Genomic DNA, 23,831 nt, shown 5'->3' with positions numbered 1-23,831 from the left:
TTCCCAGTTAATTATAGATTCATTAGTTGAGTCTCCCTGATGTGACTTCATGTTGTAATTTCACGTTCAGTCTGCATGATGAGTCACTCCTACTCTAGAAAGTATAACCACTAAGCCATATATGTTCCTTAGAGTCCGAGGAGGGGGAAAAAAAGGAAAAAAGTCAGGTTAGAAATAAGGTAAGAGCTCCACTACAATTGGTCCTTTATGTCACAGTGACTGAAGTTCCCATGACCCTAATCCTAAGTTTTCAGGAAGTATAACTTTTATTTACACACATCTAGAGAAGAGTATAAATGCCACACAAGACCCCTTAGAAATATAGAATTTATTTCTCTTTACATTCAGACAGCAATATATTGCAGATTTGAACATGCCACATCTTGTATCAGAGGTGACTTACAGATCCTATGTTTATAGTTGTGATAGCTATTGCTAGCCCAGATCAACACAAAATGTGTTTCTAGAGTGGCGCTCTTGAGATCTTTAAGCCATTAGCAGCAATTTTTGCAGAAGGGTAGTCTTGAAAACCCACTTCATAAAAATTCATCTGTCATAGCCTACGTTATCCAGCTGCTTACTGTATCTTACCTTTACAGCTCTGGATCTCAAGAAAGCAATTTCGACAGCAGCACTGGACAGGGAGATTGAGGACTTGCCCCTTATCTTCCCTCAGGTAGCAGTTCTCAATAAAGGCAATACCATGTTATAAGGCCACCAAATTCCTCATGGTCTGTGAACTGTGCTTTTGGCAGGGCAGCTCCTTTCCCATCCTTTAGGGTCTGCAGCCCTTGCTTCCCTTCCCCCCTTGCACATCCAGGTGCAAGCTAAGCAAGAGAGTCAATCTTACAGTTCTGACAACATCCTAAAACATGTTAAGTCATCTACAACTAAAAGTCTGTGAGCAACAGAAAAAGACAAAATTTTGTTATGTTTAAAGCTTCAAAGTACCATGAACAAGAGGTATCTTCACAACCAGTGTCCTGACAGCATCTGTTCAATGTACTTCCCTTCATCCTTACAAACTCAGAAAAACTGGGCTTTTTCCCTTTGTCTCTCAACTCTCCACACACTCAGCTCAAGAATACCAGGAGCTGCAGTGCATCATCACATGAAGATGGGGAGGGGCAGGGAGTGAGAAGAGTGAAAAGGGAGGGAGAAATACAGAGACACTGCCCTTGGTAGGCTCTGCACCAGCCATACAGAGAATATGCATACACGTGACGAGGGATTTTGTTGCTCCAGTTTTTGTGTTTGGTTTTTTTTTAATTAAAAAACATTATTCCTGCTAAGGCTGGTTGTGCAAAATTAGTTTTCAAGAACCACCGTTCAGTCTGACTCTGTTCCTGTAGACAGACTTCCTATCGATCCATTCCTCACTAGCATCTTGCTGTAGTTTTTCTGCTGTTCTTCTTTGAAACTATCTTTGACTTTCGCTCGTTTCAGACCTCCATCCCTGGAACAGAGCAAGAGAGAAAAGTAACCCATCATGATTGTTACCACTATTGTTATCAAACTATGTATATTAATTTAGTCAACTCTAGAGTCTTAACCTAAAAGATTATTAAGAAGGCTTTTCTTCAGAACTTCTAGAACATTTATTAAAACATTTACCTTAAGCCATAATGCTTATGCAGTCCAAATTTTGAGTTTAGCCCATTAAAGCAGCCTACTCATGTTGGTAACAGGTTGCACCTACCATAGAAATCTTTGCCAATCTGGGATGCTACTTCCCTAGACTGTAGAGGCAGTCAATCTTGTGCAACACCAGTTGTCTCTCGCCTTACATCACTCAGAGGGCCAGCTGGGCCTCAGCTGAATCTGTTTGCCCATTCTCTTCATCAGAATCTTGCTCTCAAGTTTGTTTCAGACAGTCCTATGAAATCTAGGCACTTACTGAGGTAGGACATGAGAAAGTGGGAGCAGAAAGCCTCAAGCCCTGTGTTTTAATTTTTTTGTTCGTCAGTTTTGCCAAGTAACTTCACTTCTGCTCCTTAATCTCAGCGTAAGAAACAACTGTGAAGGCGCCCTCTTCAAAAGCATCAAGCCTTTAGGTGAAACTCACTGCATGAGAGCTACATGCTCTGAAGACTTTATGCATCTTTATTTTTACTTTCACATACACATATGTGCATGTGAAGTTACTCCCTTGTTTTCTCCTGAGTGGAATAAAGTTATGTTGAATGTTATCTGTCACAAAGCTAAGGGGGGAAGCACCTCTCAATCAAACTAACAGATAGTCCATGAAGTCTAACAAGGATGGCATCACTCACCAGGGAAGTTCAGTCAGTCCTCCTTGATGAGCAATGGCTGACTTCACTCTGTTGGCAAACTGAACAGCATCTTCGCCTTCCTTCAAGGGTCATAAATTCAACACAATCAAAGCAGAGAGAAGTGAATTGAAGAGACTTCCATAACACTTTTCATCTGCTGCCTCATCAAATTAGCTCACTGCCAAATGATCCGTCCCTTATCATGCCAGCACAATCTGATTTTCCAATGTGATATAATTTAGCTCATTTTTCCCCTAACGTGTTGAAATTAGGGGAAAATTTTGCTTCAACAGGATGGAACATTAACAGCATTGCTACTGTGAATAGCACTATATTTACTGCTATCTTTTGCATATTTGATGCACTGTTGATGTACCAAGCTGCATCAGGAAAAGCTAAGTCCAATCATACAAAGTCAACATTAACAAAAGTCCAGTATAAAACTCTGATTTGGAGACATAGGGTGGGTGGGGAAAAAAGACTAAAGAGACACTTGCAGACACAGTCAGGTTCTTAAATAGTGATCAGTCGACCAGATGCTAGATTACCTTTCTAACCATTGGTGGCATGTACCACACGTTGCAAACAATGGCCCAGCTGGTCATTATTCGCAGCAGATAGCTCACGATGTTTATTTGCTGCTGTTCCAGAATGCGTCTCCAAACTGAGGATCATACTGTAAGGGACCACAAAAAAACAAATTATAAAACCCTTTCCCCACACACCATCACAGCCTGTCTCAGATCTGAGGGGGATGCTTTCAGTCACATGCCAGAGGAAGAGAAAATTCACAACTGACATGTTTGCTTAGAATGAAGCTTTAGAAAAATTAGCCTGTGCTTATCAGTGCTGCTTGTGATTACATGACAGAACCAGCAGCAGTTGTCACCCATTTGCCCGAACAGCCAAAAGAGCTAAGTCTGCTGTGAGCTGCATGCTCTTCTTCCCTTTAGCACTAGGAAGGACTAGCTGGATCTCCCTTCCTTCCAGCTTTCTGGAGGAAGAAGCTGACCCCACTAGGTCCTATCAGCCAGGCTCCATAGGCTGAAGGGCTTCACTTTCTCATTTCAGCCACTTATACTCTAGGAGTCACCCACAGCACGTAGCCAATTGCCAGAGCTACTATGCTTTCATTAGCAGCTGTACTGAGACAGCTTCCTACCACTCTGACAAAAGACAGATCCCAAACTTTGAAATTCAGCAGCCACCTATTTCCACTTACTTTGATTGCAACAGGATAGATTGTCCCTCCTATTTCAAAGCTCCCCTTCTTGAACATCATCACAGATGTATTGTTTATGCAGGTGCCTGTCCAGAAGAGAAACTAAAGTGATTACTTCACACAGCCTACCACATTTCAGTAGCAACACTACATCAACATACAGGTCTTACACTCACTGAGGAGCAAATGCAGGCCCTTTATGGGTGAGTTAAGCATCTCTCCCCTGCTTGCTTTCATTCTTTGTCTTGTGACTGACTTCCTGAATGAAGCCAGAACATGTGGGACACAAAAAGCACAAGACTGAGGTTAGACCTGTAGGACAGTGAATTGATATTCACAGGGCAAAAGAATCTTCCCATTTTTCTGCCTACAGCTTCTACCAGGAGACCGACCCAACAGCCAGGGACAATATTGTGTAGTCTTCATGTAATATGTTAAAGATGAAAAATAGGAATGCCCTAATAAAATCTAAGCCAGAGGTGAAGATACATTTGAGCACCAGAAGCCATGAAAAGAGAACAGGGATGACATTTACACTGAATGGAGACAAGGAGCAGTTCAGCTTCTTACCTTCTGGAAAAATTAAGATAGGGAGCTTGCTTTTATCCGCCACATGTTCCCTCAGTCTGTGGAAGCAGAAGGAAAGCTTAAAAAACAGCTCCTTTCCACTTTTCTTTCCCCAGGCAGGTGCATTAAAATATCTTTATGTATAACACATTTGTTTGAAACCAAAGCCTTTTACTGGACACTAATTTGTACTTTCTTTTCTGTTTCTGACAAACCCAAAGCTTTGTGCAAGCCATCCCTTAGGCCCCTGTTGCACTGAGACAACATCCTGTTTTCTTTCCTCCATATTATTTTATTAATGGCTGTCAGGGAAGCTAAGAAATGTATGCCATTAAGTCCGTCCAATTAACTCTGATCAACTCAACCTGCAAGAAGTTGCCTACAGAAGGAAAAAAGTCTTGTGCAGTGGTCCATCCAGGCTCTCCTTACTTAACAGCAGATTTCTTGAAAAGAGGACTCCTAAATGCCTACAGCTCACACTACTTGACTACTACTTGGATGACTTGGCAAAGCTGTCCTGCTGCGCAGAGGCCAACGAGGTGGTAAAGAAGTTAACCTGTCAAAACTAACCTAAAAGTTTCTTAAAAATTAGGAAGAATCTCTATCACTGTACTACAGTGTTCATGGGTATGCCTTTGGTGACATTCTGCAGAAAACTGCCTTCGTAAGCAGCTCAGTTTCATAACTAGACACATTTTTGCCCCTCACACAAACAAGCAAAGCTTGTTATTTCTAGTGGCTCACAATTTCGAATGAAGTCGAGACAGTTCGTGTCACAGAAAGTCCATTTTTGTTCTTCAACAGAAAGTCCCAGAATTTGAAGTATCTTCACATCCTCTCAAAATGTATATCTGAATTCATCAGACATTAGTTATTATGCTGAGGGCTACCCAAATGAGATGTTTTGTGACAGTCTGCTGTAATCCAGACGTTACCAGAACCTTTGATCTGAACCATTTCACCCTGTATAAACTTTTCAAGTCATCCTTGGTGAGCTGGGAACCTGACATTTTGACCGCAGTCTATTGTACCAAAGCCCACACAAGCAAGCATATTCAGGTCGTTCTGAATGATCCAGTTTGCTGCATAACACCCCTCCAGCTCACTCCAAGAACTGCTGTTGAGCCACTAGTATACCAACTGTTTCCACTCCTACCTACATCTACCGATTTACAATACCCTGCACCATTCCAGCCTACAGTAATGTGGAACTACAGATAAATGCTAATCACAGGGATACAAGTTATAAGCAGCAGTCATCATTTGGAATAAGACAACTAGATACGCCTCCTGCTAAAAGAAGATGCTTTCGCAAGTCAGCCTTTTGCCCTCTTGAGATCCTGAGGTTCCAAGTTCCCTGTTTCCCACTGCAACCTTATCAGCTTCTTGGTCTTCTGTCTTTCCAAAGCTTTAATTCCTCATCTGGGTCTTTTTAAGTCCTCATCTGACTCTTCAGGGATTACATACCCAGGCATGGCCTCTCAGGAGTACTGGAGTTCACTAGCACTGCAATCCCCTGCTCCAACCCACACCTCACCTTTTTGTCACTAGATGGCGGTCTTTGATCTCCGAGCGTTCAAACCAGACGTGAGGACAGGCCTTGACTGTGGCTCTCTGAATAACTCCCATTAGTCCACCGTGAACCTGGCCAACCTGCAAGCCCAATAAGGCACATCAGCATATGAGACACCCAAAAAGCAGAACTTCCTCTTCTGCATCCCGCTCAAAAAAAACCAAACACACCGGAGACTGCAAACCAGGATTGGGCAGTGCCCACAAAAACTATTAAAATGCATTCACTTGAAAGGATCTAAACACATGCATGGAAGTGTATCTCAAATATTTCACCAGATGAAGAGCCTAGCATTGACACTGCCAGGACAACTTCATCAGCACTTAACTTGTAGACCAACTTCAACACAATCTATACTTTTGCCCACCGACTAGTGCTCAAGTTAACATCTCTACTGTGAAAGCAGAGTACTGAACTCCACAACCAATACCCCACAATCTTTCCCTTCCCTGGTCTCTCTCCCTCTGCTGTGGTCATCATGGATGTCCTCATACCATTGCATAGCATCCATCATTTGTCAAAATGATCGCATCTATCGGTGATGTGTGGTTGGCAACACAAATTCCTCCTTTCTGAGGTTTGTTTTCCCTGCAATTACATAATTTTTTGTTAGACTAGTGCATTAAGCACCACGTTACACACACAACAGTTCCATGAAGCTGTCAGGTGAGTCAGCATCTAGCGTGACATCAATTTGCAGGTCAGGAAAGGGCTGCCCCATTTCAAATGGGATACTCACACACATAGAAGTATACACACGCTTTTGCTATCGTAACGTCAGTTCACTCACTTGTTGTGGTAATGGATAGTACCAGACAGAGCTCTGACAAGGATGCGGGAGCACGTGAGGTGGACCACTTCACTCAGATAGTTTTTCACACTGAAAGGAATCACAGGCATCTGGAGCATCCTGGAAAGCAGCTAGAAACAGACACAATATTCTCCAGCCTACTCAACACAACTCTGGGCTGAAATTCTCCTGGTACTCTGCAGCACAGAGGGATATTCCCAGCTCTACCACTCACTTGCTACAGCAGCTCAGCCAAGACACGTCATACCCTTGGTCTCACTTACCCAGGCAAGGCTGTCACCTCCTCACTGGCTATTTTTTATCCCAGCACCTTTATCTCACCTACAACGCTCCCTTTGAGTCTCTCATGACAGCAAGAGGAGCCCATCAGAAATCACCAACCTCAGTGCCAAGCCTGGCAAGAAGCCAACCTCAGCCCAAGTTCAAAATGCCACTAAAAGCAAGGCCACAAGTTTGTTGGTGGAGTGGACTATCAGTAGTTTATCACTTGTAAAATCTATCCAGTCTGAATATTGAGCTGTTTGAAGTGATGCAAACTTGGCAAATTCATCCCTCACACACCACATGGAGTACCTACCTGCTGTTTGGCAGTTGTCCTACCACTGTTGTCCCCACAATCATTGAGGTAATGCCAATGGCAGCGAGGGTAAAGCTACAGACAAAATAAGACATTAAATCAAAATAAGTAGCTTTGCTCATTTTAATATCACTTTCCCCTTTAAAATGGAAAGGGATTGCAGGAATTCCGTTATTCCTCAGATACGTGACATATCCAGTTCTCTAACTCAGTAATTCCCTGACACATTGCTCAAAATCACTGTCTAGCAAAGGCAGCAGATTCAGATACCCCAATGCATATAGTGTCGGAGTTTTAGAGCTCGCCCAACTTACACTTATGATGTCAACAGACATAACTTAGGGAAAATATTCACAGAAAAGATGTCCACTAGCCCTAATCTACTCTCCACAGTAAATGGCAAGATAAAAGTGTTCTGAATGGCTTCTTAACCATTCAGAGTTAACCTGAATGGTTCAGCTTCTTAATCAACCAGAGAGTTTAAGCAGGTTCATCTTCTGTATTTCCTAATGCTGCTTTTGGGTTAAAAAGCTGAGATGACGTTTCCCAAAAAACCACACAATTACGTGTTCCCAGACTGACAAAATCCCTCAGCACCCCTGAGCTTACCGGAGGGGCAGCAGGAAGCAGTACCGCACTATAACCCCAATGACCCACACAACAGTCAGCCTCAGGCTGATGTAGTGGAAGTTGACATTAGTCCTTGTGAGGAGATTCCAGGAGACCAGCTCTTCAGAGGAAAACCTTTGAGTGACTTCATCTTCCACAATGGCCTCAAACCCCTTTCTGCAGAAGTAGAATATGTCAGAGAATTCGAAGTCCACTTTATGCAGACGTGCAATTTCTTTCTCCATAGGCGTTTCATCTCTTTCAATGATACCTTGGGAAGGAAAGGGTAACCGTATGAGGAAATAATTCTATACAGTAACAGTCATCCTCCAAATCACTCGCCGCTCTGCATTACTCAAGGAGACAAATTTACTGTCAGAGTCCCTCCTATCATAGCACGATCAAATGGATAGTTGAACACAACATACTCTTCAGTAGGCCAGTTCCAGCTCCCTTTCCTCACATAAACACCCTGAGCAGCAAATACATCAAGTTCTGTTGCCTACTGAAGGTGAAGCAAGAAGAGAAACCTTTTCCTACCATCTGACAAGTCCCCAACTCAGCAACTTTATCCAACACCATCTTATGCTTCCAGAGGAAACCAAGTGAGACCTTGGCCTTTCCATTCCCTTCTCCTGGTGCTCTGTGTATTTAAGGGCATTCAGTCTCCTCCATGGAGGTTTCCCTGTTACCTAGGCTTGTCTCTTGTCAGACATTCTGTCATCCCACAGCCACATTCAGCTGAGACATGCTCTACTGCTACCTGCCAAAGCCCCAGACCACAACAGCTACCTGACATCTGTGCACGGACCAGCTTTGAACCAAACGCACCTCCCTCCCTTCACAGCACAAGTCTTTTCTATAAGCACAGACAGGACAATACTATTTTTTATTTTAGTTTAAATCAAACAAAAACAAACCCTCCAAAAAACAAAGTCAAAGAAAGTTGTGCCTAGAGGTGCCTTGATATAATTTATTTTGGCACTAACAGTTGTGTTTCAGTTGAACTCTGCTCACATAATGCCTGGCAATAGAAGAGAAACCTGGACAGTTCAGAATTGCAGTACAAATAGCAAGTATTCCCTCTCCTCCCCCCTTTTTGTTTTTTATACTTATGGTCTGATAAGCACCAATTTCTCACTAGAGCTTTCAAAGGCAAGGACAAATTGTGTAAGCTAAATATAAAGATCAAATAACTGCTTTCTGGTAAGCAAGTCTGGCTCCAGAAATTGATGACTGAAGAAATCTAGAATAACTTTTAACCAGTACAACCATCCCCTGAGACACTCAACTAGGATCACAGAGGTCCAAGTTCAGGTTGCCACTCTGTCAGACACCCTCTGACAAACTGCATGATCTCTGTGCTTCCATGTTGAGATAAAAAAAATGAGAAAGGAGGAAGCACCCAACTGTTTCAAGCTACTAGGCACTTTCCCACAAATACACATCCCACAATGTGAAAATCTGCATCCCAAGGAAGTCTTGACAGCAGAAAAACTCTGAATATATTTGCTGTGCAAATCACACGCAACATTTAAATGACAAGTGACAGGGAAAACTTTTGTATTGCACTGTAGCATACATATGGGATAACACAAGAAGCTCCAGGATACCAGTCCCACAAATCACTGAGGTAAACACTAAAGAACAACATGCAAGAGAGATGTCACACTACAATAAAATCTATTAGCACCTTCAGCTCTGAACTTCGCAGCCATGACTTGCAATTCCACCAGCAGACCATCTCAGTGCATTGTCCTATCACTAGCCCATAAATATAAATCGTTAATATGGCACACCCAGACACCCACATGCCCTTCAGGATCTAAATTATACAAACATACATCACATCAAACATTTAGCAGGATGGACTACACTTGTGTCATATTTTAAACCCAGACCAGAGCTCTAGTTTGTGGTTCAATTTTTCTCTCAGTCAGCCCCTTAAACCTCTAAGCTGTGAAGCATCCAGGACTGTAGGCGAGTCAGCCCAATCTGTCTGCTCCATACTGCTGCTGGGGTGGGAGACAGGTCATAGCCAAGAAACTGGCCAGGGGAACTCTCCAGCACCCATCACACAAGAACTACTCTTCTCTCCAGTTCCCAGGGGAACTGGGAACACTTTCTCCTCATCCAGTTGCCCGTTCAGCATCAGCCAAGCAGTTGGCTCCCCTGGCTCCTACTCCTTGGCTGAAACCAGCCTAGGGTTCAAGTTTAACACACTGTTGGCACAGCCAAGATAGCATAGCTGCACTGTCACTGTCACACGATACCCCCATGCGCAAGCTGCCTTGCAGCCTTGGGACAAGCTACTCCAAGCCAAGATCTCAGCAGCACCTGAAGGTATTATGGACAGAATTAAAACACATGCTGCTCAGGTGATGTACTTAGCCTTCTTGTAATCAGAAGTAACATTTAATGGCCTTTAATCCCTTGGCCATGGGCAGAGCTCAGTTTGCCAAAGACAGCTAAAAGGCAGCATTATGCAGGAGTACAGCAAACATCACTCTCAACCAAAAAAAGCCACAGCCACTGCTTTACTCAGTGTCACAGCACAAGCCCCAAGCCTTTGAGCTCATATACTCTAGTCAACTAATTACACCAGGCTGAAATTTGACACTATCTACTTACAGTCACATTATTTGCATAAGCTTTTCTTTTAGTGGATGTCACTTTCAAAACTCTGACTTAACAGCATTTTTGTGTTTTTTAAACCCACCAACTTGAAGAGGACTGCCTTTTGACACAGCCAACACCCACACCAACAGCTGGGAGGTGGTTACTCAGCTGCAATGAGACAGACATCTAGCCTCTCAGCCAAGAGCTACCATTCAGCCCAGTACATAAACACAGCGGGACCTTGAGGTGACAGCACCAGGTATTTCCCCACACAGCAACTACACCAGCCAACATTTTTCTTGGGACTATTCCTTATCACACCACCAACACAGGGGCACTGGCTGCCATTTCTGCCAACAGATGTTAAATACACTGGATTTGGTACTGCAGAGAAAGGTGGTGTCTCCTCAGTCATGCTCTCTCTTGTCTTTCATATTGAGGGACACTGGATTTTAAGGTCTTTGGGGAGGACCATTTTTGCTCTGCCTGGGAACAGGAAAACTTGCCCTTGCACATGCATCTGCAATGCTCCCTCCTACCCTGACCCACCTCCCAGTGAGGACTGGGTGGTCAGGAAAGATGGAAGAAGTGCTACACATTCCCCTTCAGCACTTAACATGTGTATGCATACACACACACATAGACACTTACCTTTACCCTGTTTTAATCAGCTACTCCGCAATTCATTATCACCAGGAATTTCTCCTCCCTCAGTAAACATTGTGTAATGCAATTGAGCCTCTCCACCTGCTCATGTTCTGTCACCTCAGGGGATGCCAACTTATATACTGCACTGTTAGACCTACACCTGCCCTGGCCCACAAGTACTTTCATCCACATACAGGAACCCAGACTCCTAATCACAAGTCAGTTAGTCCTATGCTTAAAAAGCTCCCAAAAGCAATGTACAGAGCACAGCTTGGCACTGCAGACGCCACACCTCCCTTGTTCCCCATACCTTCTCAAGTAAGGAATAGTTAGACTTACTGCAGTAAGAGCCACCTACAGTGGGGAAAGGTTTTAATTTTAATTTCAAATATAAAAAGGACATTAAAAAGTGTGCTTCAGGCCCCATTGCGATTGTGTATCCCCATCCATAAGACCACTTGAACATAGCCTGCATGCAATCATCTATATGAATTACCTCAGGCCATTTTTACTAACTATCACTAATGCTCCAGACAGTGGAGTGCACTCACATTAGTCCAGGTTCTGAACTACAGCACATACTAGCAGTATACACCCCTCAGTCACACATACAGGGGGGAGAGGTACTTGTAGTTTTATGGAAAGATAGCTCACAGAACATAATCTGCTAGCTGGGTCCTCTCTCCCTTTACCTTTCTTTTCTAGAGAAGAAAAAAAACATGTGCCAGAATGATCAGATGTCTAGGAAGACAAGAGCTCCTACTGTGCAGCTAAAGCAGCACAGTTGGATCTCCTGCCCTCTCACTGACCCATGACGGAATGGGACACTATCACCCTTACAGGAAGAAAAAGGATATCTTGCTGCTTCACTGACAACCTGTGAAACATAGATAGCAGGGCACTGACATTATTTGGAAGGATCACTCACCTTGCCTTCCCCCCACCGCAAAAAAAACCCCACAACTTCCAGAACACTGGTGAATAATAGGGGCTTACTTTTTCTCAGCCACTTTACAGTCTGCAATTAAATAAGACAAATTTTAACCTGTTTTAAGAACTGCTGTGCAGTACCTCCAGTTTATTATTACAGGTGCTAACTGATAGTTGGATCTGCTACCATCGGAGCCTGTTTCATGCGTGGCCTGCAGATAGTACAATACCAGTGTTTACAGTATTGATAAGGATACTCTTTTGGAGATGAAATGCACACAACCAGTTCAGTCCTCATTACTGTATCATGTTCGCAGGAGCTAATTCTTAGAATCAGGTAACAATTGAATTGTCTACTAACTGGCAAGCTGGTCCTGTTTCCAGCTGTGCTGCCTAATGAGGGAGCACACAGAAAATGCTGACACTGCTGTCAAATGCTGTCAAAAACGAGCAAATCAACAGCAATGCCTGAGGCAGTCAGGAACCAGGAGAAAATCAAGCACTGGCTGCAATGCCTTGTTCAGCTTTCTCCTATTTCCTGGGCAAACTCAGACTGCTCTCACTACGCTTACAGCTCCAAAGTCTTACAGCCAACTCTGACCTAGTACAGCTTATCATGACACACGCACAGTATGGGTTAAGACATAGTAAAAGAACTAATTTCAAAATTAGGCTAAAGGAAGAAATATGAAGCAACCCTTCAGCCATCTTTCTACACATAATGAGTGTAAGAAGTTCATCTGGCAAACACTGAGGTAACTCCAGGGGGCAAAAGGTGAATAGCAGCAGACTGAAAAAAGGGAACAAGTATAACACCACACACTTCCATCCAGCAGTCCTACAACAGAAAAAGCACTGAGCCTGGGAAAGAAAGTGCTGTCCACTAAACATTCAGATCTCCTCAGAGATTAAGTGTACTCTGATGCTTTTAGGACTGAGATAGCTGGCCAGCAGCCCTGCAAGCAGTGACCTAAAGACAGATTTCAAGACAAAAATCAAGCTCATATTGTAACTCAAAAATTTCCCTCAACTGAGGACAGTCTCCACCTTAAGCTCTACTTTGTTTTGTTAAACTTAATGTTATTTCATGCCCTTCATTTCCTCATCCCCTGATTTTTCAACCATTCAGTACAACCCAGTAAAAGAAGCATGTCATTCTGCAGGAACAGCTCTTGTGCCAGTAGCATTGCAAAACAATTAGATGTAACAGTTGGCTTGTAATCACGCCACCTCTTCTCCAGTTCTCTCATGCACACATCTAACTTCTCCATTTGAAGAGGACTCAATTCTCCTATGTCAGAACATTAGTCTTATCAATTTGACTTTACCCCAAGCTCTTACCATTAGCAGCAGGAGTCTTTACCATCTGTGGCTCTGGCTTTTTGACACCTTTTTCTATCCTTATAGTGGCCCACTGTTGAAGAGAAAGAAAACATTAATTTCACAAATGTAGTACTCACTTAAGAAAAAAGTCACCTAAAAAAGCAACAGTTAATCAAAGACAGGTTGTGACTTTCAAGGAATATCTTCACCAGGTAATCATCACCCATCTTCCTCAGATGTGTCCACAAACCCGTACACAGTTCTTCTGAAGAAACACTGCCTCAGTGTATATAATAATCAAAAAACCACTCAGTGCTAGTCAGTACTTCCTAACTCTGCTTGCCAGTCTTCAGAGAGCCAACTTGGTCCTTCACAGATGTTTCAGTTCCAATTCAGATACACAGCCACCAAGAGCCTGATAGGCCTCCGTCAGCCTTGATACATGCACACCAGGCACCAAGTCGTGGCCGCATGGGAAGCTCCAGGAGCTGAGCTAGACAAGAGCCCCTGAGCACATGGCACATATTCACAGAGCTGACAGACACATCACAACTCAGCTTGTCTTCTTTCAGAGTCGTTTCACCATACTGAAGAAAAAAAAAAGTCCTAACTGGGTTAAGTCAAACTGAGGCCTGCACACAGCTAACTCCGCTAAAAACCAAAGTGGCATTTGCAGACATGGGAAGTCTCATTTAAGTTCAGTCTCAGTCCAAAGAGGACTGCACCCAAGATTTTTCCAAGCTGAACAAAACTGAAGTTTCCCTTGACTCTGCAACTGCTCATTTCTTGGTATTTTAGAGCTCTGAGCAGCAGAGAAACAGGCCAAATCACTGGCTCTAGTGTACAGCTGCAGAGAGCCCTTCCCATGCCCTTGGGAAGGGCCGCCAGCTCACTGGGGTTAACCTGCTCTTTTCTAGTGGGTGGGCTGGGAGAATGAGAGTGAAATAGGTCATAAAGTAAGCTCTGCTCTCCAACAAGCGTCAAAGCTTCCCAGCAGCTCTGCTCCCTGCAAACCCCCATGGCAGAACCACATGGGTGTCAGGAGACTTCCTATCTTTTCCAGCCCTGATGGGGCTGGAGCCAGTTTAACCTGTTCTCGGGCCAAAAGGCTTTCTTGACCTTCAGCTGACTCAGTTCCACACAGTGCTTTTAAATAGCCCTTCTACCTCCTACGTCAGGCTTCATTTTTACTGGGTTAACAATTACAATGCCTTTGCTGCCCCAAAGCCTGCTCGTGATAACAGAGTAGCCCTTCTAGCCTGGACCCTTCCTTTCCCTATGTGGCAGCTTTGTGAAGGGATGGAAAGCTCAGCCAGAGGACTGACATGTGGCTCCCCGTTATGCACATTAATTCCTCCCCCACAAGACTTCATCCTGTTTCTAGGAATACTGTTATAATAGGCATTTACAAGACAGACAGGTGACCTGGCAGAAATGAGCTCATATCAAAAGATTAGGATATTATCCTGTTCAAACTTCAACAACTTAAGCAGTAACAAAGGCATACTTTGTTTTAACAGCATACAAATGATCCTCCCTGGTCTGCACTGAAAGGACCCAGACCAATGCTAAACCATGCAGTTTCCACCTCTCCCCTCCAACAGAGCTGTGGGGCCTTTGGGGATGCAGTTCCCTTTTGAACGGTCAGTATCCTGACTCATGGCATTATCTCCACCACATAACTTCCCACAAACAGCCAGGACTGCTTACTATATCAGGTCTTGCTGAATCACAACCTACCCTATCAATATATTCACTTGTTTTCTCAGTTCTGCTGCTGCTAAGGCAATAGCTGTTCCAGGAACTAATTTTACCTGTAGGAGTAACTCAGTACTTTCTGGCTACGCATCATCCTCGGCAGTGCTATGATCATAAAAGTTCTGGGAAATACCAAAATGAAACATTGTTCAAGGAAGAAACTTTTCACAATACCTCCATTTCTACATTTCTTCTACTAAATGGATTTGGGGGTTCAGGCAGACCAGCAAATGCATTGACACAATCATTCTCTGACCAGACTTGAACCACTGTATTCAACAAATTAAAATCTCTGTAAGCAAGTAAGTCACTTATTACATAGAAGACTAAGAACATACTTGGCTAATGGTCTCAGCTATATACACTAGCTGAGAAAATAAGTCTTCATCTTCCAAATCCTCTCAAACGGGCAATCAAAAACCTAGCGTTGCCACCTTTTGCTTTGCAAAACCTGGAAGAACAGTTTCTGTTTGGTGCTCAGAGAGAGCATGCAACACTTCCTTCACAATGCTCTTACTACAGAAATCCTGCACAAGTTCATGCTAGACAGTGTCACAAAGTTTGAGCCTCAGCACAAGCCATGAGGACACAGGCTATCGAGACATGCCTTTGTAATACTCAAAAGCTTGCAACATCCTACTGTACCGCAGTATCTTTTGACACTTTACTATGCAACGGAGGCAGTGGACTCTTCCCAAAGCACACAGGAATTGCAGGGTCATGTAACCAAGTAAGTTTCTACTGCTTAGATGCATCTATCTACCCTATTCAGAACAGTACATTCCTGCTTCCAAAGTAGTCTGACCTTTGGTTCACAGGTTCATCTAACTCTAGAAAGCTGCAGTACCCCACCTGGGGGATGGGGGGGACAGGGGCAAAGAGAGAGACTGGATAGTTCCCTTTGCCCCCTACTCATGCCTTCCCAGGAGATGGGAGCACCGCCACAAGCTTGACACCAGAGTGGCATCTTGTACAAAGGTTGCACAGAATGTTCCAGGGGACAGCTGACTTGTGCTCCACAAGTCGATAGTTGAGGCAGTTTTACTTTTGGTGCCAGATGTCCCAGGGGCTTTAAGCATGCTTCATAAAACCAGCAAGGATGAGACCAGCTCCCCCTCTTGCTCCCCTCTTGGCCAGGAGCCTTCGGGTATTGAAAAGGGCCCACATCTACCAGATGCTACAGCAAACCAGTTTTAAGTCCTGTATGTCAGCTTTCTTCTTCCCTCAATCCATCATATTTCCAAAAACTATGCATGTTCCAGCAACCAAGCAGCAAGACATTTTTACTTAACTTTACTTAATCTAATCCTTCAACTTATTCTCAGGTACCTGAAATAAAGGCACTCTCATCAAATCCAAAATTTGAACTTTGATCAAGTGAAAAGCTTCTTTATATCCAGTTTGGAAAACAAAAAGAGACATCATATGCAGCAATGTAATTTCCCTTCCTTCCTGCTAGCTAGGGATTTGCACCACCCATTGCCGTTTCAGCTGGTTCCTATGCTAAAGAACAGCTTTATGCTACAAAGAGCTATCACAATGTAAGCTGATCCATCCCACAGAGGGAAAATAATGTGTTTGTGTATTAGAGATCAAAAAGCATGAGACAAAATTATAAGCCACAGCCTCTGTTCTACTCAGGAGAAGAACAAAAAGCAGACTGGCAGGTCTTTTGGATTTATCACTTACCAGTAACATTGACACAAATTTAAGTGGCTTCTCCCAGCTTGCAAGCTGGTACTGAGCAGTCAGTCTTGAGTACCTTGGTGCAGACCTAAGTCTTTAGCAGGGATTCCTGAAGCAGTTTTGGGGAATGAGTATAAAATACCAGGCTCCTGAACAGATCAAAAATAGTTAAAAGTAAAGGAGTAAAGTTAGAAAGCAGCATGATCACAGAAACTGCACAAACACCACCACAGGTCTGATTTTGAAATTTTGGTATTCCAACTGCTCAGGACAAAGTAAATTGGATGCTTTAATCACACAAGGCACAGTCTGAAGATACCACACCTCACTTGGCAAGGAAAACATATCAACTTTTCCCTGAGAAGGTTTCCCTCCTCATAGGAAAGGCTTCTAATTTATCATCATCTTAAAAAAACCAAACACACAGCAAGTCAACAGCCTATACAAAATGCCAAAAGATCAATTCCACTTATCCAGTTAGACCTCAGAGGCAAAAATCACGTATTATTTACAAGAGATGTCAAAAGAACTTCTTATCTCCAGATAAGATAGTTGCCAGATAGGCAACCATCTCTAAAGCCAAGCTTGACATGTTGTTTCATGAAAGCACATCTAGAGATACTTTGTTAGGATCAATCACGAGTCAAGTTATTAGGAACACTTCAAGGACTTCCCATTTCCCTACTAGATGGAGCTTTGCCTTTGACCTCATTTATCACCTTTACATCACCTCTGGCTTAATAGCAATGCTTGACGATTACTCAGAAGAGGAGAGAATTACCAACAATGACTGAAATGTGCAGTCATATGGAGTTAGATCACTGGTGTTCCCCTATTTAAAGGCACTGCCAGGTCATGGTCAGAGCAAAAGTTTATATGCTAGTTTAGGTGAGTGCTCCCTCCTTTGAGGCTCTCCAAACCTCAGTAACAACAGAAAGATTTCATAGCACCTCCCACACAATGCTACATTGTTTAACGCAGAAAAATCTGCATGCCAATTGTTGAGTTGTTCTGTGTGAGGAAGAAATGCCACCACCAAGAGGAGCAACCATTTCCGAGTGAGGGCAAAAGGTCCTCTGTGGTCTCCCATGTCATCTTTTCCTCATTCTGATGGGACATCCTTGTCATTGCCTCCAAGCAGCTTTCCAAATTCACCTGACACACGAGTTGTATAGCAAGTCCTTCCTGGTGGACCGGTATCCAAAGAACAACAGAGAGTCCACCTTTACAGGAAAACACCAAGGGCATCAGCAACAGAAATGTCAAGCACCTTCTTTTACACGAGCTTCACAAACTGTTACTTTAAGGCAAGCTCTGAATACAGCTGCTGTTATTTTAACAGCATTTGCTTACCAACAGTATCAGAAATCCCAGTGTTCACATGCTGTGAAATTGAGAGCAGTTTCAGATCAGAGTTGTTGCCCAGAAAGATGCTGCATTAATTTGTGATGCAACCCCAGCAGAGGGTAACCCCCAGCTCTGCCAACCTTACTTATGTGCAAGGACCCTCGATTATTAAATCTGTGGAAAACATACATAATGGCCTTCATAGGACTGGGGTCTAGGTTAATACAGCCAAGGGATTTACTTCAAGATTATGCAGCAGATTTGCTAAAATACTATTCCGAAAGTCAGTCCAAGCCTTGTAAACAAGGGTGCGTCATTCACATCAGGCACATCTCCAAGACATGCTTCTTGTTAACATCGGAGCTGGCAGCCTTCAGAGTTACTCTCACTTCAGAGCTCTCAGTTTCTCCTCTGCCCAGCAGTCCTTGAAGGATACCAATTACACAGACAGAGCCCTTCATTGACACTGCGCAACGACATTAGTCAGCAAAGCTTGCTTCAGAGGCAGTGAGTTAAAGAGGAAACAGTCAAAAACCCACAATGATTCACAGTCTCCTTTTCCCTTCCCCGCCCTTATACCCAGCACCACATGCAATCCTGATGCTGGTTCATGGGAAGAAGCTGCAGCCTGGCATACTTGGGACAGGACGTAACAGCCCACCCCACCTACCCTGCACACCCACGACCTACAGTTTGACCACAGGCACTGAAAGGTCCTTTTTCCCCCACAGGTATATTATTCTCAAGTTTAGGTCCATTCACATTGCCAGGGTCACCAGCAACACAAGTAACTTTGGCTTCACCTCCTAGCTACTGAATAATGTTACACCCTTGTGTAGCAAAAGCACATTCCCTGCAGGGCAGCAAAATAAGCTATTAGAAATTGCTTCCATTACAAGGGGCCGCTATTAAACGCAGATGGATCAGTTACAGGATATGAAAAAACACCTATGACTTCAAGCATCTGTTGTGCATTACAGCACAACCGGCAAAACCAACCACCCAAGAAATGCTTTCTCTGCTAACTGCAAGCCCCACAATCAAAGAGCCTCGAGAGATCGGGGGCGGGGGCGGGGGCGGGCACGGGCATTCAAAGTGCTTGCAGCCATCAACAAACCATTGCAGCTGCTCTATGGGCCTTAATGAAAGACAAATCACCTTCTGAAAGGCTGGATTTCTCCACTGCTTGGCAAGAGAGCTCAAATGGCATGCTTGCAGGGGCCTCATGAGCCCCAACTCATAGTAGAGCTTATAAAAGAGGCAACGGACTAAGAGGAAAAGTGAGAACAAGAGGTAAAAATGCACTAAATTTAAAATTGGAAGCTATCTGATGATGTTCAAAAACAAACAGGGAGAAATGCAGCACGTTGTGATGATTGCAAGAGGCAGTCCCCAGCATTTCAGCTATAGGAAAGATTTCTCTGGCAAGTGATTTCACAAGCATCAGCACGGCAGGTGACTAGCCCAGACTAGCTCCTCGTAGGAGGAAACAGCTGCTGGAGATGCTTTTGTAGCAGTAATCCAACCTTTTAAAAAAAACATGCTAACATGGTGCCAGAGATCCTTCTACTAACACTGAAAGGGAAGCCACAGGCAGAAGTGAGCAGTTTCCTAAAATTTTGCTTAGTTTGGTAAGGCAATTCAGAAGCAAGTTAACGTACTTAATATCTACATGATGGGGGAAGCAGGTTTTCTAAAAGCAGGTAGTCTGCCTGCTGTACTGCATTCCTCTGGTATTAGCATAGCTGGTCATACTCTTCGCTCTTTTTCCCCTTATCACATAGGAAAAAAATATATACTCCATATAAAGCTGGTCGTCCCTAGTGCAGTACTTAAGGGTCAAATGCAACCCACAATGCAACGCAACAGAAGCACATCCTCTCGACACTGCTGTCTGTACATGCTGCATTTTGCTTAGAAGCATGTGCCTTGCTGAGGCAGCCCAGCATAGAGAAAAAGCTATTGTGCACCAACTGATCTCCCTTGTCAGTAATGTCAGATAGTCAAAGTACAAGAACACTTTGTTCCTAAATAGAGCTTTCCCCTCCCTTTTCTTGACCGTGCTTGCAGCACTGGGAACAAGCTTCTGCCCTCCTGAAACAAGCGGGAACAGATTTATTTCTATTGGTAGGAAAAAATTCAAGCACAAGTCCAGTATCATCCTCAACTTGCTCCATACCACAGCCTAGACAACAACTGAACACCACAGACTCATTTTTATATCCTTTGTTTCATCTGACATGACAGTGGACCAGCAGACGTAGTACCACAGCAAACTGTAGACTCTCCATCTACTTAGTCCCTGGACCATGGTGCCCAAGTTGATAGACTTGGACCCTCCCAACAGACTAGCTTTAATAAAGCTCATGTTGTTACCTGACAACATATGCTGTGTAGGAAACAAACTGCATAGTCACTGTGTCCTCCCACTCTGCCAACATGTGGATATAACAGCAAAGCCAGAGAGCAACTTGATACTCAGCTGGGGTGCACAAACAGCCACCACTTTGCAGACAGTTCTGTGACTAGTCATCAAAGAGCACAAAGGCAGCAGCAGCACCATCCTGAGTGCTCTGCAGGCCCAAGAGCCCACCCTCCTGCAAAGAGACAAGGGACTGCCTGGGAGATCCAGGGCTGGAAGCCAAAGAGGAACCTTAAGGAAGCTATTAAGTTAACCACTGTGCTGAAAAAGGTCTCAGCCATCAGAGACTGCAGCATCCTATGACACAACATAGCCACAAAACAGACTACTACTTCTCAGGAGAAAGCCTGCATACTCAACTCAAAAGCACAGGAAGTTTCAGACACTCGGGCAACTGCACAAGGCTAGCAGCTATGTATTTAACACTTTCCATTGTTAACATGATTTTCGGCATGGAAGAGTCAGGTGTGACAACACATATCTTCAGGGGCTCTTGCAGGCGCTGCTTGGAACTGGCTGGCAGACTATCAGCCTGTCTCTGTCAGGCTGCTAATCAAGACAGACTTGTAAGCCAAGAAACTGGAGACATTTCACAACAGAACACTTTCTTTCAGGGATTCCCCCCATGCAGGTATTCTGAGGGCATAAAGAATTCACAGGCAAAGCAAGGCCAACTTGAGATAAGTGGATTACCTAGGTGGATTGAGCTTCTTCACTCTCGTGCAGCAAGTCCAACGTACCAGACCTTCCTCCTCAGAACACTTCCTAATTTGTCATTGGCTTTTCTTTTATATATATATAATATTTATGTACAATTATGTATTAATATCATATATTTTAATATAATGAATAGCACGTAATTCCAGAAAGTATCTCATGCAAAAGTAATGGCAACTCTCAAGTCATTATGTCCTCCCTTAGGCATCAGAAGGCCCTTACAAGTCACCATCATCAATACGCCTTCAACTGCTTCTCCATAGTTCTGCCCAAGACATTTTGAGTCAATTCTTCTTACAACATTTGATGACACTAAAAAATAATGATTAATGATCTAAGAATGAAGAACGTAAATTGTGGTTAATCACAGGTGAAGGTGAGTCATCTAAACAAGACTATCTTACTAGGCCATCTGGATTGCTCCCTCAGGCCAGTGTGACCTTCACCTCCTCAGCTTCTGCTATCCAAAAATTTTTTTCCAGTAAACTGCATCTTCTACCCTTAACAATTATCCTTATACCATTCAGAGCCCCAGAAAGTACTTCAAGCAGATTCATTCTCACCAAAAGTCTTAAAACATTTTAACTTAAGATGCATTTAACAGATGCTATTTTTATTAGGTGGCTGGTGGTTTTTTAAGCCAAGCACCAAGTATCTTCAAGGCATTGAAGTACATGAGCAAGGTTTGAATGAAAACCTTATAGAACAAGATGAAATTAGACAAAACCTGCTTGCCACAGTCACATACTGACGTATATTGCATTGCCACAGACTGTGCCTTGCATCATTTTACTTTTCCTCCTTACAACTGTTTTGTTGGTTTGGGTTCCCCTTCTCCCTGGAAAAAGCATAATAAAGATTTAAACCAGATCATTTCCACCAGCCATTTTACAACACTCTTCCTCACCACCGCTACGAGCTTCAGAGGGAGCATTTTCACACACATATGAACTATGCCCCATCCAGACAGCTGTTCCTCTGCAAGAAACTCGCTTTCCCAGAGAGTCTGGGGGAAGATGGCGCCTGAGGTGCTGGACATGCTCGACTCGGATGGGAGTCTGCATCTCTGAGCATCAGCACTCCTGGCACTTGCCGTCGCAGGCACAAGGCATGCTGCCAGATATTTATACCCTCCAAGAGCACGACCCAGCACTGTTTCTCTCAGGTGAGGAACAGCTGACACCAAGCAGAGGCAACCGCACCCAGGACATGGTACAGCCTTAGGTAACAAGGTTTATTTTGCGCTCCTGCAGATTCAAGGAGTGCACACCAGAGTCTGCGCAACCACTAAATTCACACAGATTTAGGTTTCTGCCTAAGCGCTTGAACTCCAAAACTACAAATGGACACAGATGATGCCAGACAGGACATAACCTACCCCCTCCCCTCCGCAGCCCTTGCTCCCCAAGGCAGATCGGGGGGACCGACGCTTCTCTAGGTTCCCCAGCCCTGGGCAGGACCTCACGGGCGGGAAAGGCCGTCCCCATCCCCTCACACCTGCCCGCGGGGCCTTCCCGCCCGCGTCGGGGGCCCGCCACCACCCAGGGCGCGGCTGGAGGCGGCGGCGGAGCAGGTACGCTTCCTCCGTCCGGAGGGAGCCGTGCCCGGCCAGCGGAGCCCTCCAGGTCTCCTCAGGACGCGGCACAAATGCGCCGGCGCCACTGGGCGAAGGGGCGCCGCCGGAGAGAAGCAGCCCGGGCCGGGGGAAGGGGAGACAAGCCCAGCCGCCCCGGGGTGCCCCCGCCTCACGCCGGCCCCGGGCGACGCCTCACCGGGGGCGCCATTTTGGAGTCCCCCGGAGCAGCGGGACAGGCCCCGCGGGCCGCCGCCACTCCCCGCGCGGCGCGACCCGGCGTGTGAAGGAGGGCCCCGGGCTGAGGGACGGCGGCCCCCGCCTACCTCCAGCGTCTTCACCAGGACCCACATGTAGGCCTCGGAGATGCCCAGCGAGATGCCCAGCGCCGAGGGCAGCACGATGAGAGCGAGCACCAGCGCTAGCCACACCGCGCCCACCCGCGCCGCCGCCGACCCCAGGTCCTCCATCGCGCACAGCGCCCGACGCGGCCACGGACGACGACGCCACGGAGAGGGCGAGCCCCGCCACCCGCCGCCCTAAAACCCCACGACCGCCCCCGGCCCGCCCCCGGCCCGCCCCGCTCCGCCCGCCCGGGGCCGGGCAAGGGCAGCGGCGGGGTTGCAGCAGCGCCGCGGCGCTGCATGAAGTTGGACGGGGCTGTAGGCATTTTATTTAAGTAGCTGTTTCTACAGCGAGTGTCTTCTTATAAAGGGGAACAGAGGGTGCTCCTTACCGAACACATCCTTTTGGAAGCGCAGGGCTAGGGAGATGGGGCTTCGCCTTAGGAGGTGATGCTTGGGGGACGGAAACCAGCTAAAAACAGGCCACGTCCACACTAAAAACTTCTCGTGTAGGAAAAACGGCTCCAACGGAGCTGGACGGGAGGGCGGCAGTGCTGCCGCAGCGTGCTGTTGTGCTTCATGGTAGGTGCATGGGTGTCGTGGTTTAACCTGAGCTGGCAACTAAGCACCACACAGCCGCTCGCTCACTCCTCCACAGTGGGATGGGGGAGAGTCGGAAGGGTAAAAGTGAGAAAACTCATGGCTTGAGATAAAGACAGTTTAATAAGTAAAGCAAAAGCCATGCACACAAGCAAAGTAAAACAAAGAGTTCATTCACTGCTTCCCGTTGGCAGGCAGGTGCTCAGCCATCTCCAGGAAAGCAGGGCTCCAT

The 23,831-nt window shown here is 45.1% G+C and overlaps 1 protein-coding gene across 1 annotated transcript; it reads right to left on the bottom strand.

Annotated features, from left to right (window-relative positions):
* Positions 1-255: 255 nt before the first annotated feature.
* Positions 256-23,125, bottom strand: LOC127015871 (glycerol-3-phosphate acyltransferase 3-like). Its single transcript, XM_050896070.1, is given in 13 exon segments — positions 256-1,456; positions 2,274-2,353; positions 2,822-2,907; positions 2,910-2,949; positions 3,496-3,581; positions 4,066-4,121; positions 5,600-5,715; positions 6,130-6,223; positions 6,426-6,515; positions 7,024-7,098; positions 7,633-7,903; positions 13,171-13,243; positions 22,982-23,125. Coding segments are annotated over 13 exon segments (1,338 nt in total). The 3' UTR covers positions 256-1,329.
* Between the last annotated feature and the right edge of the window lie 706 nt (positions 23,126-23,831).

Source organism: Gymnogyps californianus, chromosome 4 (assembly GCF_018139145.2).
Source record: "Gymnogyps californianus isolate 813 chromosome 4, ASM1813914v2, whole genome shotgun sequence".
Lineage (NCBI taxonomy): Eukaryota > Metazoa > Chordata > Aves > Accipitriformes > Cathartidae > Gymnogyps > Gymnogyps californianus.
The sequence above is the reverse complement of the archived record's forward strand: the minus strand, read 5'-3'. Positions and strand labels throughout refer to the sequence as shown.